General features: G+C 38.0%; 1 protein-coding gene across 5 annotated transcripts in view; it reads right to left on the bottom strand.

The window, feature by feature from the left end:
• The window catches only part of DEUP1 (deuterosome assembly protein 1), an 82,198-nt gene that overhangs the window by 27,412 nt on the left and 36,625 nt on the right, over positions 1-18,161 (bottom strand). For all 5 annotated transcript variants that reach the window (XM_042906207.1, XM_042906208.1, XM_042906211.1 and 2 more), the window contains exons 8-11: positions 15,986-16,131; positions 12,400-12,505; positions 7,043-7,240; positions 3,625-3,711 (exon numbers count right to left, since the gene is read on the bottom strand). In XM_042906207.1, coding sequence (XP_042762141.1) covers positions 3,625-3,711; positions 7,043-7,240; positions 12,400-12,505; positions 15,986-16,131 — 537 coding nt within the window. The remainder of the gene's footprint in view (positions 1-3,624; positions 3,712-7,042; positions 7,241-12,399; positions 12,506-15,985; positions 16,132-18,161) is intronic.

Raw genomic sequence — 18,161 nt, forward strand, 5'->3', positions numbered from 1 at the left:
TATTTAATATTCCCTTGAGGGTTTTAGCAAATGCAGTATGACAAAAATAACTGATATGAACAGTAGAAAAAAGAGCTAAAACTATCTATTTTTGTTGAAATGATAGTATATCTCAAATATCCCTAAGAACCCCTAGTAAATGCCTACTAGAATTTAAAGACAATTTGTTTTTTTTACTACATTGGAAATAAGTTTTTAGATATGGAAAAAGGAAAATACTTCACTTACAACTGTGACAAGAATTATAAAATACCTGAGCATAATTTTAAAAGAAAGGCACAGAACCTAAAGAAGGAAAATTGTAAGGTCTTATTGAAGAGCATAAACTGAGATATGAAGAAATGGAAAACGATGTCATATCCTTGGATGAGAAAATTTACTATCATGAAAGTGCCAGTTCTTTCAAAGTAATATGTAAACTTATTTTGATTCCAAATAAAACCCAACAGGAAATTATCTAGAGAAACGGGATAAATTGACCTTAACCTTCATATAAAAATTTAAATTGGGTTCTTGTTTTATATCACATGTAAAATTGTAATTCAAATGGATTAAAAGCTTAGATGGAAAAAGACACAAATCTTTGAAGACACTCTAACAACGTATACTGTCTAGAAGTTGGAAAAACCTTGTTATTCTAGGAAGAAAATTCAGAAGCTGTAAACAAAAAGATACATGTTTTTGACAAATGAAGGTTTAAAACTTTGTGTATGGTAGGGGTGCCTGGATGGCTCAGTCACTTAAGCGTCTGACTTCGGCTCAGGTCACGATCTCATGGCTTGTGGGTTCGAGCCCTGCGTTGGGCTCTGTGCTGACAGCTCAGAGCCTGGAGCCTACTTTGGATTCTGAGTCTCCTTCTCACTCTCTCTCAAAAATAAACAAACATTAAAACTTTGTGTATGGCAAAAAGATATCATAAATAAAATCACAAACAATAAATTAAGGAAATTGCTGTTATAAATTGACAAGAAAAAGACATCCCAACAGAAAAATGAGCAAAGAATATAATTCATAGTACATTGCCAATAACATACAAAAATATACTCACAGTATCCAGGGAAATAGAAATTCAAGTACTACTGAGAAATCACTTTACACCCATCAGACTGCCAAAAATTTTAAAAGCAGTAACACCTATTGCTGGTAAGGAGGAACATAAAAGGTATGCACATACAGAGATAGTAGAAATATGATTTGACAACAAATGTTTTAAAATTAAAACATACATATCCTTTTTTAAAGTTTTTAAAGTTTATTTTGAGGGAGAGAGAGAAAGAGAGAGGGTGTGTGCGGGGGGGGGGGGGGGGGGCGGCAGAGAGAGAGGAAGAGAGAATCCCAAACAGGTTCCGCTGTGCTTTCAGTGTGCAGCCAGACACGGGGCTCCATCCCACAAGCCATGAGATCATGACCTGAGCCGAAATCAAGAGTCGGACGCTTAACCAACTGAGCCACCCAGACACTCCTAAAACATACATATTCTTTCAATCAGCAATTCTTTTCTTAGGAAGCTGTTCAAAAATGTATGTATGAAGATTTTTTTTACAGTATTGTTTATTGGTGCACAAATCTAGAAACAGAGTTGAATTAATGACGAATGAATTGATCCCGAAAAATAGCTGAATAAATTTTGATACATTCACATCATGGGATATTATGAAGCCATTATACAAAATGAAATAGACCTAAACTAGTTGATTTATAACGATTCGCAAAAGATATTGCTGAGCGGACAAAAACAAGATGGAGAAAAGTATGCATAATGTAATCCAATTTACAATAAAAGTTAATATATGACTATATACATGTATGTATAGATATTAGTTATATGACTATACACATGTATGTATACATATTCACACGCACGCATACACATATATATGAATTAATAGACATGAAAAGTACAAAACAATACATACTGAACAGTTAACATGTGTTATCTGGTGGAGGAGGTTATGAGGTGGGTAGGGAAACAGAGCAAAGGGGAGAAGCAAGAAAAAAAGACTGCACTAAATCACTAGTATGTAAGTTATGATTCAATTTACTAAAAATTATATATATTTTACATGAGTATATATTGATTTTCCTAAGAAATTACAAAAAAAGATGTTTCTCTACTGTCTTATACAGATGTTGGTGATACAGAGTCAAAAAGCAATTTAGAATAATGTGTATATTATACACTTATTTCTGTAAAGGAACACTTAACTCCTCCCTTCTATATATGTGTGTGAGCAAGAAAAAGTGATAGAATGCTACATACTAATTTGTTAGCACTGGATATCTCTGGATTCCAAATTGGGATTGGGAAAAGCAGTGGAATAATTAGCTTCTTCTTTACAGATCTTTATGTGTTTTACTTCTTGCAAAAGCCGAAAACAAGTAAGTGAACAAAACCAAATGCCTATACAAACCAGGGTGAAGCAGGCTCAGTGTGGGCTGTGATGAGGCAGAATTCATACCTGAAAACATTTAGTTTAAAAAAAAAAACAACGACAAAACCACCACAAAGACCATATTGTGAGAGGGGGGAAAAAAAAAGATTTTCATGAGGGCAGGACTCAGTTCAAATTTTTGTGTGTTGAGCATTTATAGGAACAAACGCCAGACGTCAGACAGATTTTATGTAACAGACTGGGAAACCATGTACGCGTCACTTTTTACCCGTCTATCCTTTGATTACACAATTCGTAAGCAGGGCCAAAGAAGGCAGAATGCTTGCGGAATGCCTCTAACTCTTTGATGTTAGGATACTTACTATTATGAGAACAAGTACCTACTATCACAGAAATCTAGAATCACGGAGAACCCCTGGTCTAACTTCCTTGTGTCATAGCTGAGGAGACTGAAGCCAGGTGAAGCAATCATCATACTCATCTTTTATCCTCTCGATTCCCCCAGTGGCGGAAAAATTATTTTATTTCAAAATTTCCTCTCAGAGCAAATAAATGTTAAACAAGTAACAACAGTATTTCATTAGTTCAATAAATAAAAGTTCTTATATTTACATATAAAAACCAACCTTCAACTGCTATATTAAACAATGTAGAGCCGTTGGTTAAAATCACAAGGTCAATCCTCAATCATTCATTTCTTCATCCTTCCTTTCATTCAACCAACATTCATTGAACCCTACTATACCCCTGACATTGTGAGGTGCTGGTGGTACAAACTTCAGTAAAATGTGGCCCCTGCTCACCACCCAGTGGGGAAGTGTCAGGCTACAAAACAAGCGACACCAAAATATAAACCCAGTGTGGATGGCACAACTCATTCTCACTGGAGTTTTAGGGGCGGCTTCATCAAGGGTATGGTTGACACATGAGTCAGGCCACGAGGATTTCAGAGGCAATAGTGAGAGCAAAAAAAAGCAAGGAAGTGGCATGTTTGAGGAAATGATCAGCCTGTAGCCCAATCCAAGAAAAGAACAAAGGAGAAAACTAGAAATTCAAATGTTCTAGCCTGAGGATAAAAGTAAGTTTAGTCCAAGTACAAGATAATTTGCTGCCCCCACTGCTGCCTGCCTGACGCATGGGACGTGCTTAGCAAATAATGTCTGGGCAAGTCCTGACCAAGTACGTAATATCCCGGTTCAAGTTACTGAATAGTTTCAGCATGATTAATTACCATGTACTGTCCGGGGTCCAAATCTCCCATCATCCCTTTCAGGTGTGTGTTTTCAGTTCTGACAGCTTTGTATCTCATGTCTGAGACCTGGAAGGGGATCAGTAGGAAAAAGTGAGTGTAAAATTCATAATAAAAGCTCACAATTGTATTAAAATTAATTTTATTCACATAAACATTTTCTAAGTGCAGTGAAGAGAAACGCTTCTTAGGCATGATCATTCCAAATCAGGTATTTGCATTCAGGTCTCTCTTTGGCAGCCCCACTTTACCCTCCTTTCCTGACCAGTGCTAAATTAAAAACAGATACTGACAATAATGATGTTCTTTCCCATACCAAAATTCCATATCACTTCTATTTTCTATTGTATGCCAATTATTACCAGAAAAACCACTATTTAAAACATGCTCAAATAACACTGCCCATTGAATTCTTCACTACCTAATTTTTAACAATATGCAAATATGATTTTAATGTTTAATTTTGTTCTAATATGTCTGCCAAATGGCTCTCTTTTTGTGTGGCCACTTCATTTTGTCTAATTTATTTATTTTTCCCTGATTTTTTCTACTCAGCAGCACTCAGCAATAGTATCTGCTCTTTTATTTACATAGGCCTCATTTCTATATAAAACACTTCCCTTGAAAAGATTTACTTTTGTAGATTACAAACTATATTTTCCTTAACAAAAACCTAAAAATATCAAAAAATATAAAGGTGAAAATAAAAATCATCCATAACCAAAAGACAGTCGCTTCAGCAAATGGTGCCGGGAAAATTGGACGGCAACATGCAAGAAAATGAACCTGGACCACTTTCTTACACCAAACACAAAAATAAACTCAAAATGGATAAAAGACCTAAAACGTAAGAAAGGAAGCCATCAAAATCCTAAAGGAGAAAACAGGCAACAACCTCTTTGACCTTGGCCTCAGCAACTTCTTGACATGTCTCTGGAGGCAAGGGAAACAAAAGCAAAAATGAACTATTGGGACCTCATCAAAATAAAAAGCTTCTGCACAACAAAGGAAACAATCAGCAAAACTAAAAGGCAACTGATGGAATGGGAGAAGATATTTGCAATGACACATCAGATAAAGGGTTAGTATCCAAAATCTATAAAGAACTTATCAAACTCAACATCCAAAAAACAAATATTCCCGTGAAGAAATGGGCAAAAGACAGGAATAGAAACTTTTCCAAAGAAGAAATCCAGATGGCTACAGACACATGAAAAGATGCTCAACATCATTCATCATCAGGGAAATACAAATCAAAACCACAATGAGATACCACCTCACACCCGTCAAAATGGTTAAAATTAACAACTTAGGCGACAGATGTTGGTGAGGATGTGGAGAAAGAGGAACCCGTCTGCACTGCTGGTGGGAATGCAAACTGGTGCAGCCACTCTGGAAAACAGTGTGTGGTTCCTCAAAAACTTAAAAATAGAACTACCCTACGACCCAGCGATTGCACTACTAGGTATTTATCTAAAGGACACAGGAGTGCTGATTCGAAAGGGCGAATGTAACCCTATGTTTATAGCAGCACTATCGCCAATAGCCAAATTACGGAAAGAGCCTAAATGTCCATTGACTGACGAATGGACAAAAATATATACAATGGGGCGCCTGGGTGGCTCAGTCGGTTGAGCGTCCGACTTCAGCTCAGGTCATGATCTCGCAGTGTGTGAGTTCGAGCCCCATGTCGGGCTCTGTGCTGACAGCTCAGAGCCTGGAGCCTGCTTCAGATTCTGTGTCTCCCCCTCTTTCTGCCCTTCTCTGCTCATGCTCTGTCTCTCTCTGTCTCAAAGATAAATAAAAACATTTAAAAAAAAATATATATATATACAATGGAATATTATTTGGCCATCAAAAAGAATGAAATCTTGCCACTTGCAACAATGTGGATGGAACTAGAGTGTGTTATGCTAAGCAAAATAAGTCAGAGTCATATGATTTCACTCATATGTGGAATTTAAGAAACAAAACAGATGGACATAGGGGAAGGGAAGCAAAAACAAGATAAAAACAGGGAGATGAACCATGAAGAGACTCTTAAATACAGAGAACAAACTAAGGGTTGCTGGTGGGGTGTTGGGGCGGTGGGCTAAATGGGCGATGGGCATTAAGGAGGGCACTTGCTGGGATGAGCACTGGGTGTTATATGTAAGTGATGAATCACTAAATTCTATTCCTGAAATCATTATTATACTACATGTTAACTAAGTTGGATTAAATTTTAAAAATTTCATTTCAAAAAAAAATCATCCATCATCCAGTGACCCAGGTCATTGTTCACACCTGTAAAATATCTTTTCCTATCCAGGTACAACCACTGCCACTATCCCATCTATGCTGTTTTCCTGTGTATTGTACAAGTTGATCAGTTTAAGGTTTATAATTGGACAAAGGCCAAATCTCTTCTTGTTTTTATAATACACAGGATTTAAATAACCATCTTATTTATGAAGTGACCCTTAAATGCCCAGAAAGTTATTGAATGGTGCACACAAAGCCTCTTGATTTGGGATTAAAAAAAGCAAGTAAACCTTACACTTTTTAATCACCAATTTGATGATGAGTAAAGTGTTGAAGGAATTTCAAAAAAAAATGGAAGGAAGGAAGGAAGGAAGGAAGGAAGGAAGGAAGGAAGGAAACAGGAGGGAAGACTTGAAGTTCTTGCAGTATTTTAACAGTAGAACATTATAATTGCAGTTTTTTACCATGAACCATGCTGTGCGTTGAGTCAATGTTCAGTAAACATGGACTAATTTTCATGTTTCAACATCTATTTTTAAAAAACCCCAAAATAAATATATAAAATGGGGGGGGGGGTGCCTGGGTGGCTCAGTTGGTTTAGCGTCCAACTCTTGATTTCGGCTCAGGTCACGACCTTATGGACTGTGAGACTGAGCCCCGCATTGGCCTCTGCACTGACAGCACAGAGCCTGCTTGGGATTCTCTGTCTCCTTCTCTCTCTGTCCCTCCCCCGCTCATGCACGCTCTCAAAATAAATAAATAAACTTAAAAAATATATATCTCATATACACGTATATGTACATGGGGGTGGGAAGTATCCATGAAAGGCTGGAATAGAGGCCTTTTTTTAAGACAAAAATTCTAATGGGATATAGAAAACAAATTGAAGAAAAAATCTTTGACTAGAGCATCCTGTGGGAGGCGATCAAAATACAGGTCACGAGAAAATGTTAGGACGGAATTTAATGCAATTATCTTGTGCTGTCACTTTTTCCCCGGTTCTTTTTTGATGACACTTTGCATTATTTCGCAAATGATGCTAGCCTCAGAAACAATAGCAAGAAATGCAACGGCTTATGAATCAATGATGAAGACTTACTATCAGAGCCGAGCAAGACAGTGACCTGGACAAGTGCTGTCCTGCCCGCTTGCATACCTGCTGTTTTGATAACATTTTTTCTTTTATTTCTAACTCCATTTTTAACTGTCTTTCCAGAAAGGCAGCTTTCTTCATGATAGTTGCTATAGTGATCTCCTTCTGATGAAGTTCCTCTGTTAGGTCCGAGATTTCATTCCTCATTCTTTCCTGCTCAGAACCATGGCACTCTTCCTCCTGATACAGTTGGCTTCTCATCTGCGGCAGATACATTCCAGCAAATATCAACAGATCTTTTTCTCTAGAAAGTGGCTTGAAGCTTTTGTTAGCCAGGCTCAGCCTTCCCGTCCTCCCTTAAACCTTTGGCAGGCCCCACTTTACCCTCCTTTTCCAATCAAGGCTGAACGAAAAACAGATACAATAAATGACTGATTTACTTGTCTCCTTTCAAATTCAAAATTCCATTTCTCACTTCTATTTTCTATTATATGCACATCACCACTTACCACTGATACTACTTTGACAACCACTTTGACAGGAAGGTGGAGGAAACATCAAGCAGTGAACCTCCTGGCTTCATTGAGATATAATTATTATTCAAAAACTGCATGTACTTATATACGATTTGGTGAATTTGGACATACGTGCATGCTACTATCACCACAACAGATGTAATAATCATGCCCATTACCTCCAAAAGATTCCTTGTGTTCCTATAAAAAAACTTTTTTCGTGGTAAGAACGCTTAACATGAGATCTACTCCTTTAAAATTGTAAGTGCATAATATCTTACTATCAGCTATAGGCCCTGCTCTATAACTTCACTCTATACCCATCACACAACCACTGCAGAATGTGTGACGGAAGAGGTCTGGACTCACTACCCAGAGGTGGATGGACCAGGCATGTTTTTTAGGGAGAAAAAAAACTGGCTTAGAACGGTTAGGTGCCTTGTTCAAGGTCATAAAGCTATTAACTGGCAGAGCCAGGACTAGAACCTAGGACTCTTGGTTTTAAATTCAGGGCTTTTTAACAGGCACATGAAAAGATGTTCAACATCGCTCCTTATCAGGGAAATACAAATCAAAACCACACTCAGATATCACCTCACGCCAGTCAGAGTGGACAAAATGAACAAATCAGGAGACTATAGATGCTGGAGAGGATGTGGAGAAACGGGAACCCTCTTGCACTGTTGGTGGGAATGCAAATTGGTGCAGCCGCTCTGGAAAGCAGTGTGGAGGTTCCTCAGAAAATTAGAAATAGACCTACCCTATGACCCAGCAATAGCACTGCTAGGAATTTACCCAAGGGATACAGGAGCGCTGATGCATAGGGGCACTTGCACCCCAATGTTTATAGCAGCAGCACTCTCAACAATAGCCAAATTGTGGAAAGAGTCTAAATGTCCATCAACTGACGAATGGATAAAGAAATTGTGGTTTATATACACAATGGAATACTACGTGGCAATGAGAAAGAATGAAATATGGCCTTTTGTAGCAACGTGGATGGAACTGGAGAGTGTGATGCTAAGTGAAATAAGCCATACAGAGAAAGACAGATACCATATGGTTTCACTCTTATGTGGATCGTGAGAAACTTAACAGAAACCCATGGGGGAGGGGAAGGAAAAAAAAAAAAAAAAAAGAGGTTAGAGTGGGAGAGAGCCAGAGCATAAGAGACTGTTAAAAACTGAGAACAAACTGAGGGTTGATGGGGGGTGGGAGGGAGGGGAGGGTGGGTGATGGGTATTGAGGGCACCTTTTGGGATGAGCACTGGGTGTTGTATGGAAACCAATTTGACAATAAATTTCATATATTAAAAAAAATAAAATAAATTCAGGGCTTTTTTTTTTTAACTACATTGTGTGTACTGTTTGTGACTAAATGCTATGTTTTTCAGAATCACGTTATAATAAATTTCAAACTTCATGTATCCATGAAAATGCATCACCTCCTGCCCTTAAGCCTGTGGAGTCTCCTATTCTTAACCATAGTTAGGCCTTCCCTGTCAGCAACCTCTGGTTCACCTTGGGCTCCTCCCCACCCTGTCCCACCAAATACAGTCAGGCAGCAAATGCTGTCCCTCGCGCTTCTAAATCTCTCCTCTGCTCTGCATTTCTACTACCACTGTCTTAGTCCAACCTCTTACCACCTTTCTAGAAATCATTAACTGTGTCTAATTCTTGAGATCTGGAGATAAAGTACCCAATCGCCAGTCTCAAGAAGATCGTGGTCCGTTGGGGGGAGACAAAAATAAACAATCAACGTCAGGGGTATGTAGTGGAGGGATGCTTAACCCAACCTGGGGATGTCAGGATGGGCTTCTCGGAGGATGGGACGTCAGACAAATACTGAAGGATGAATAGAAGCCAGACAGAAGGCAGGGGTGGAGAAGGGCTCCCAGGCAAAGAGTGAAGAGTAGGGGTGAGAGAGAATGCAGACACAGTGAAGCAAGAGGAGTCTGGAATGGCCGGGACTTGGCGTGTTGTGAGACATGAGGCTGGAGAGGTTGGTGGAGCCCATCCACAAAGAGATTTATATGAATTTCTCCAGGGCACTTACTTCTAAAATTGATTTTATTTTCATCTCATCTTTAGACATTTCAGGATATATCTGTAAAAGAATAAGGGCACTCTCTTTCTCTTTTTAAAAAATAGCCAGAATACCAATGTAATATCTTAAAAATATTAACAACTCCTCCATATCATCAAATATCCAGGCAGTATTCAAATTTATAAATGTGTCAGAAGCTCAATGTATGTTTTTCTGTTTGTTTATTTGAATTGTGATCTAAATATGTGGACTGGATCATATCTTTCTTTTTGTGTGTGTTGTAAGTAGTCTGTATACATCATCTAAGCCATGCAAGAGTTCTCTGTTTTGCAGAATGAAGGAGTTAAGTATGTAACTTTTCACAGTCACATTCCTGGTGACAGGCAGTCTGATTCTAGGACCTTACTACCCATTGTGCCATGTAACCCATGGGCACAGGGCCCTAGAAGGTGGTTCACACATTGGAAAAAGCTAGCATGGGATGACCTAACATGGAAAGGACATGTGTCCAGAAGGCAAACTTGGCTTGTCCTTAGCTTTATACCACCAACCCCCCTGTGATTTCGTTCTCAGTACTAACATTTTTAGAATTTCAGAGTTTGACATGACCTTAGGAATCACATGGTCCAACTCCATCATTGAATAGATGAGGGGGAAAAACAAAAAGGACTCACCAGGAAGGGAACTAACTGGGCTTGAGTTACCCAACTCCGAAGAGCAAAAGAAGGGACCAGGAGACAGAGGGTACAAATGTCCCCACCCTGAGGACAATGTTACAGGTCTCATTTTGTCTCCAATCTTCTCTCTCTGGTTTTTTTTTTTTTTTTCCTTACAATTTATTTGATGAAACAACAGGGCTGTTCTGGGGTTTGTCCCCGTTTGGATTTTGCTGATTACATCCCTGTTGTGTAGTTAACATGTTCTCTTAAAATGGAACTTTTAAAATGTGCAAACATGAATATCCCATTATGAGAAAGGAATAAACTATTTTTATTATTTTCACAGCGTTTAGATACTAAAACAACATGCTATACTGCAAAGCTTCCTGCTAAATGAGATTAATTTACCGAGCTCTAAATGACTTTTGGCTTTATTAAAAATGTCAATTTTATCACAAAACAAAAATAGTTCTACACTGAAAAACAGAGAAAGAAATAAAACACTTGCAGGATTCATAATACATGGCTCTTGTTGCTTTTATTACAAGAGAATGAAAATGCTCTCCACAAACACTTCCTGGGAGCTATAGCTATTTATACCCAATTCATTTGTTACCTTTTCTGCACAGCAGTGCATTATCTAGAGGTCTCCAAGAGCCCATGAAGAGAATTTGTGCCTAGCATTCTCTCCTTCCATGTCAAAACTGTGCAATGTCAGTTGATTCCTTATTACTCAAGGTTTTATTGAGTGTGGGAGGTTCAGAATGGTGTAACTATACTTTAGGTGGCTTTAATCAACCTTTGTATCATAATGCATTCACTGGGGACACGAGTAAAGAACAATTTTTCAAAGTTATACTTTTAAATAGCAGTGAAATCAGTTTCATGGGAGTATGTGAATAATATAAGGAAAATGACTGTTAATTCATAACACCTTTTCTACACTTAATAGCTACCTGACGGTCAACTCTTTGGGAGACAGGATTTGCCTTTCACATCATTGTAGTTCCTACAGAAATGAGCAGAATAGCAAGAGTCCTGCTAGATGCTCAATAAATGATTGTTGACCTTATACAAACAGCAACTGAATTTATGAACCTACACAATTATGGGAGACCTTCACCTTCATTCATTCTCCAAATACTTATTTTCACTTTTGTGTGCTGGGATAGATGATAATTCAAAGCCACGCTCAGGTCTTTCCAATTGTTTAGATCATATAATATTGAATATTTAGGTGTGATCCTCAAACCTAAAGACCAGAGATGTGGGTAGCAGCCATGATAAGCTTCATGGAAAGGAAGCCACCATTGGATTTTGCTAGGGAGAGAAGAGAATATGCTTTCTGTAGGCAGCTGGGAACCACAAGGTGTTCAAGGACAGCGCCCGGGCCTCATTCACCCTTGTATTCCCAGCTCCTGGCAGACTACTTGGCACATGTTAGGTGCTCGGTGACAAAGGGCGGGTGTAACCAATACCAAGAGCAGCCTTCGCTTACTAGATGCTCCCTCTGAGCTAGGCGAGCCCTGTTCTAAGCACTTTACTTGCAAGTTTTAAACGGATTTTAACTTAAGGGAAGAGCGTGGACTCTGGAGTCAGACTGCCTGAGTTCCAATCTGACCTCTGCTGCCTAACAGCTGTGTAACATCGGGGGAAATCACCTAACTTCTCTGTGCCTTAGGGTCCTCAAATGAGAAAGGAAGATAATATTAGCACCTACCTTATAAAATGGTTGCGAGGAATACATGAATTGAGATTTGTTAAGCCCTCAGAACAGCTCCCGGCACAGGTCAGTGCCAAGTAGAGGCTCTTATTAGCTCAGTTAATCCTCATCGAGATTTTATGAGGGAGGTGCTAATTATCCCATCCCCAAGCTAGAAATGCGGACCCTGAGCAGCTTGCACAGGCAACTTCCCCAAGCTCATGCACCTAATATATACGGTTGCATGCCTGAGTCTGTGCTCTCATTCTTCTCGCCATAAGCTACCTGTCACGGGGCCACAAGGCCCTTCACGTTTTAGGCACGACGGTGACTGAAGGTTTGTATTTTTCACAGCGTCGCCCAGAAGAATGTCAGAATTAGCAGGCTGGTAGGTTATTATCTTTGGGGGAACTATAGAAGGAAAAAAGAAGGGAATGAGAAGGAAGTGTTTTCCCCCTCTGTATTCAGAGGCTTCAGAAGCCCCTTATTTTCCATACCTTGTTCAACTCTTTTTCATGATTTGGCTGATCTAGGATCACTGAAAACAACTCTTTCCTTTTCCTTTCTGGTTCTTTAGTCGAAGGTGAGTAAGATGATTCATGTCTACAGATTAAAGTGAATAAAAATTAAACTTCGCAGAGTAAACTGTGGGGATTATATTGTTAATTTAGACGATTGTAGGTTGCAGAAAGAGATTATTAGTTTATTGGAAAATTTTCAAGCTACAGAAATTGCAAATGCTAATACATTCAGATCCCATAAGTATTCACATATTTAACTGAGTGAAAATGGTTTTAGTGACAAAAAATAAAAGGTAGCAATTAATATGGAATTTCAATTATACGTTGAAAATGGGCAGAATACTGGCTTTGCATATGTAGATAAGATTTTTATGTAAGAAGAGTGTTTTCTGTAATAAAATGGCTTTGGAACCCCTTAAGAAAAGGAAACACATCTAACTTGCTTCTACATTGTGGAAAGGAACTATGTCAGGGGGAGTCCAAAGGGAGCAGGGACTCCATAAAAGGGATCCAATGTGACTAAATCTGACAGCCTGCCCAGAGAAAGTTCAAATACATCTCTTCTTTGGCTGCTTCATTTATAAAATGGAATTGCTAGCACATGTGGCTACCAGAGGGGAGAAGCAGAAACTGGTACAGAAAATACAATTTCCACAGGAAGTCTGGAGAAGTAGAAACAGGTTCCCTTCTACATCTGGGAAGCTGGTAAGTGAAAAATCACTAAAAATCACTTGCACTAGCCAGGCAAGGAAAGTGGCATGCTTTCAATGGCTTGACTAATCTGGGCAAGTCTGGTGTTCTGAGGAATGTACCCACGTGTGAGTGAGTACAATTTCAGATTTCCAAAGAACTTCTTAAAAGGTTTCATCAATCAAAAACTTAAGCCACACAAACAAAACAAAATCTGAGGAATGACAGAGAAATAATGAATGTAAATATTGAAAATAAAGGGATCTTTAAAAGGTATAAATTAATAGTGATATCCCTGAGGTACTTGTATCTAGACGGGATTGCTTTTCTTCTGATAATCAAATATATATGTTAACTGTAGAAAACAGAGTATATCAGAGTATATACTGCTATTACGTTATCATTAGGGAAAAAGCATTGTTGGCGTTTTTGTGTATACTGACGGTCTTTTTTTCTAGGCATGTGTGTATAAATATATACATATCTATAAATATACCTATAAATATATAAATATATATATCTGCATATCTGCATAGGCATATAGATACTATTTCCGTACAATTAGAATGTACTGCACACATTTTTCAGTCCCTTCTGTTTCCTACTCAGTCATCTATTGTGAGCATTCTATCCAATATTCTCTTTAAACATTATTTCAGAATCAGGCTTAAATTCTTCTCATTTGCTATTATTTGAAAGGGGTGAAAAATGAAATTTCCTATTTTTCAATTCTTCCTAAGCAATTTCAGGGCGTGGAATGCTGATCTGAATGGGGGGCGGGGGGAAACACCTCATTATGGTTGTGTAAATTTCACTGAGTGATCAGAACAAACATCAAACTTCAACGTGGACAAGTTCAAAGAAGAAAACAATAATCATGCTAATATAAAATGCTAATATAAATATGGGGCGCCTGGGTGGCGCAGTCGGTTGAGCGGCCGACTTCAGCCAGGTCACGATCTCACGGTCCGTGAGTTCGAGCCCCGCGTCGGGCTCTGGGCTGATGGCTCAGAGCCTGGAGCCTGTTTCCGATTCTGTGTCTCCCTCTTTCTCTGTCCCTCCCCCGTTCATGCTCTGTCTCTCTCTGTCCCAAAAATAAATAAAAAAATTAAAAAAAAAATGCTAATATAAATAGATAAAGGAATTATCAGTTGTCATGTAGAAAAGGAATGTTGGAATTATTTTTAATAACTCTCAGAACATATCAGCCCAAGGTGCTTCTGTAGCTCAAAAAAAGAAAAAGCTAACAAAATCTTGGCATTATTGAGAAAGGATCTGAAAATGAATAAAAGCATTCCTATGCTACTTCTATAAAACTATTGTGCATCCGCACTCAGAAGTCTGGGCTGCTTCACCTTAATACAACTGTAAAGAAGAAACAGAGTCCAAATAAAAGAAACCAAAACAATAAAGAGGCTGGAATCACATTCATATGAGAACAAACCAAAGGATTAGACATTTTCAATGGGAAAGAGGAAGGCTAAGAAGACAGCCCAAAGTCTAAGATACAAGGGAAGCTGTGAAAAGTTAAGTATCTATCTTTTCATCAAATCTCAGAATACTAGAACTGAGGAATACCCTCCAAATGAGAAAGATGAAAGATCAAAATAAATACCAACTTAAATAGAGAATGGCATTAGGCAGGACAAAAGATTTGTATTGGCCAAATATGCAAATAACTGCAAGATCTTAGATTAAATCCTATATTGAAGGAAAGTTGGCAATGTCTGGAATTCAGCATTGGCCTTGTGAGACAGCCCCACAGAAAGGACCTACCATGCTCTTACATAAAACCAGAGCTAGGCAGGGGGTGCAAGGTTTGCTTTTCTAGGACACCTCTTATGTTTTTAGGCATATGCATTCTTTGTGCAAAGACATTTCTCACCAACTCACCACACTGGAACAGTGCCTTGTGTATTATATTTTTCCAATAGATTTCTTAATGACCAGTGATAATAATATATAACTTGCATGTGGAACATGCTATAATGTTGACTGGTGAATAGGCATTCTACCGTCTTTGGTGAGACACACAATAGGTGATTTTTAGGAACCTTAATTTGCCATTTGCCATTTGCCATAGCATAGGGCTCAAAAAAATTTGAGCAGGTCCCACAACTTTAACGAAATAATTACTGCCTTTGAAACAATGTTATCATCTTTCAAGAAAATATCCCTTACCATTTGGTTAGTCAATTTTTAAAGTCCTATCACTGGTCTTGCATGAGCCTTCAGATTTGAGAAGGATTCAAGTTCCAAGGAGAATGAGAACATCAATGAATAGAACAGTCAAACTTTCTACTCACAAGTGTAAATATTTAATAATCCTTAGCAATCCCATTTCCTTTGTGGTTATGGAATACACAATATCTGCCTGATTTTAAAAGAGGAAAAAAAATCTGTTCTAACAAACTCTTAATGCAACTGACAAGGGAGTGAGTATGGAGACCAAAATAAATCACAGCATTTACAAGTGAAAAAATTAATAACAGGTTTATAGGCAATCAAGATAAAAACATCTGAAAATATGGAATAACTCTTATTTAGCAATATATATAAATATCAGCTCTATACTACTGCTTTTACAATCTCCTGAAAAATACAAGTCTGAGAAAATTTCTGATGTTCTGCGATACAGAAGTACCCATACACCAGAATAAAATACATTTTTCTAGGAAAGTAAATACATTAATTTTGAAGGTGAAATAATCACTGATTTTATTTTTAATATCTAATATTATCCAATAAATAACAGCATGTAAATACAAAACAAATAGACTTTTCATTCTAGTTTTAAATCTAAAGCTCTTAAAATCTTCAAACATCATGTCTTAAACAGTTTCTCTCAGGCTTCTGAATATAAAGAATATACCTTTTCTTATTTTCATGAGTATTTTGGCACTCTCCTATTTTTAATAATTCCCTGTGCAGCTGTAATCGTTCCATTTCTATAATTCTCAAGAGATCATCACGTGACTGTAACTCACTTTTCACTTCCGAGAGTCCTGCTTCCATGGCCTAAATAAAAACACCAAAAAAAATGTTCAATGTTCATATCTGGATACCATGATGTATAGTATATCTAAAAATATTTAACATCTATGAACCAGCTTAATTTCAAATAAACTGGTATTTAGTCCTTTTTTAGTCCTTTGCTGGCTCTGTCTTACAGAATTTCATTCCTTCATTCATTTATTCAACAAATATTTGCTGTGCCCTTATTATGTGCCCAACACTGAGGATACCAAGACTGTTCTGTGAGCTCACAGTCTAGTGATAAAGAAAAGACAAAGAATAATCAAATAATCACACAAATATGGTCACATTGTATGTAAATTTGAGAGAAGCATAAAAGTAGGAATAAACGATTAATGTGTAAAATTTGGATTAATGCAAATAATTACCAATTTAAACAAGACAATAACCAACAGAGTGAGTTGTAAACCATGGTCTATGGTTCCCCTATTGCCCAGTAGTAGTCCTACTTTATCTGGCAACTAGAGACACCAGCAATCCTGTGAGCCCACGGTCTTATTTTGTTGACCAGAGGCTTGAGCAAATTTAAAACCTGTTGGGAAGGGTCCAATCAGAAGAGAGGAGGATTAACAGTAATGGGGTGGGTTCTTGAGAAGTAGGTAGGGTAGGTCCCAAAGCACCAGGGGAAGAGTTGTGTAAAGCAAAAGGAAAGAAGGCAGGAAAATGGAATGTAGACCAGCATATGCATCTGGGTATGGAGAGAGAAGACAGTGGCTCTCTGTTGGCTTCTATTTCCCTTGGGAGGTAAAAAAGGCAATGTCACTGGAAGGAGAAGGGGAGGTGGCGGCATGGGAGTGATTTTTAAGAGTGGAGAAGGTTTGAAATGGCCTGCAATGGGAATGGGAGAATTAGCTGAGTGGAGCAACAGAGTGGGATTCCTGGCCATGTTGCGTGTTCATTTGAGATCTGTGACCCTGGCCTGTTGAGAGTGATTTTCTCCAGCAGTACTTGGCTGTTCTCTGGGGGCGAGGAATGGCAGAGTGCTTCCATATCACTGGATTTCTTTTACTTGCTTCTACAGAGAAACTATTATTTATTAAGTGTACCTGACCTAGGTCATCAAACCCATCGCCACTTCAGTAGATGAGGAAATTGAGGGCCATACTTGGTCCAAAGTTACATAGCTTACAAGCGGCAGATTTTGGAAAGAAAAATCCAGGTCTTTTGTCTACTAGTCCAGTTGGAACATTCAAGATGCAAAAATAGTTTGTTTCAAGCAAAATAAGTGACATAGACCTGTAGCTTGCTGGTAAAGACAGGGTTGGGTTATTATGAGGGCAGGAGGTTCCTCTGCTAATAAAGGCTGCAGAGAACACTACAGATATTTTTTAAAAAATCATTTATTAATAATTTTTTTATATATCATTAATAGATTTATTTGAATATAATCCACATCCCATAAAATTCACCCATTTAAAATGTACAATTCAGTGGGTTTTAGTATATTCACAAAGCTGGGTAAGCATCACCACTAATTCCAGAACATTTTCATCACAACCAAAATAAACCCAATACCCTTTAGTAGTCACTTTCTATTTTTGCTCCCCATCACCCCTGGCAACCGCTATGGTATGTTCTGTCTCTATGGAATTACCTTTTCTGGACATTTCACACAAATGGGGTCATACAATATGTGGCCTTTGTGACTGGCTTCTCTCACTCAGCATAATGCTTTTATGGTTTATCCATGTTATGGCATGTATCAGTATTTCATTCCTTTTTATTGATAAATAATATTTAATTGCATGAATATACTGCATTTTGTTTATTAATTCACCAGTTGATAGACATTTGATATTTCTTCTTTTTGGCTATTATGAATAATATGCTATAAAATTTGATGTACAAGCTTTTGTGTGGACATATGTTTTCTTATTCATTCTTACTCCCAAATTCACAGAGCCTAGAAATATCATTATGCAGACAGCATAGGATATATGAGTTCCCACCTAAACTTTTTTTTTTAACCTAAGCCTTAAATTTGTATTATTTTCTGGGAGACCTTGAGACCT

Source organism: Panthera leo, chromosome D1, assembly GCF_018350215.1.
Source record: "Panthera leo isolate Ple1 chromosome D1, P.leo_Ple1_pat1.1, whole genome shotgun sequence".
Taxonomy (NCBI): domain Eukaryota; kingdom Metazoa; phylum Chordata; class Mammalia; order Carnivora; family Felidae; genus Panthera; species Panthera leo.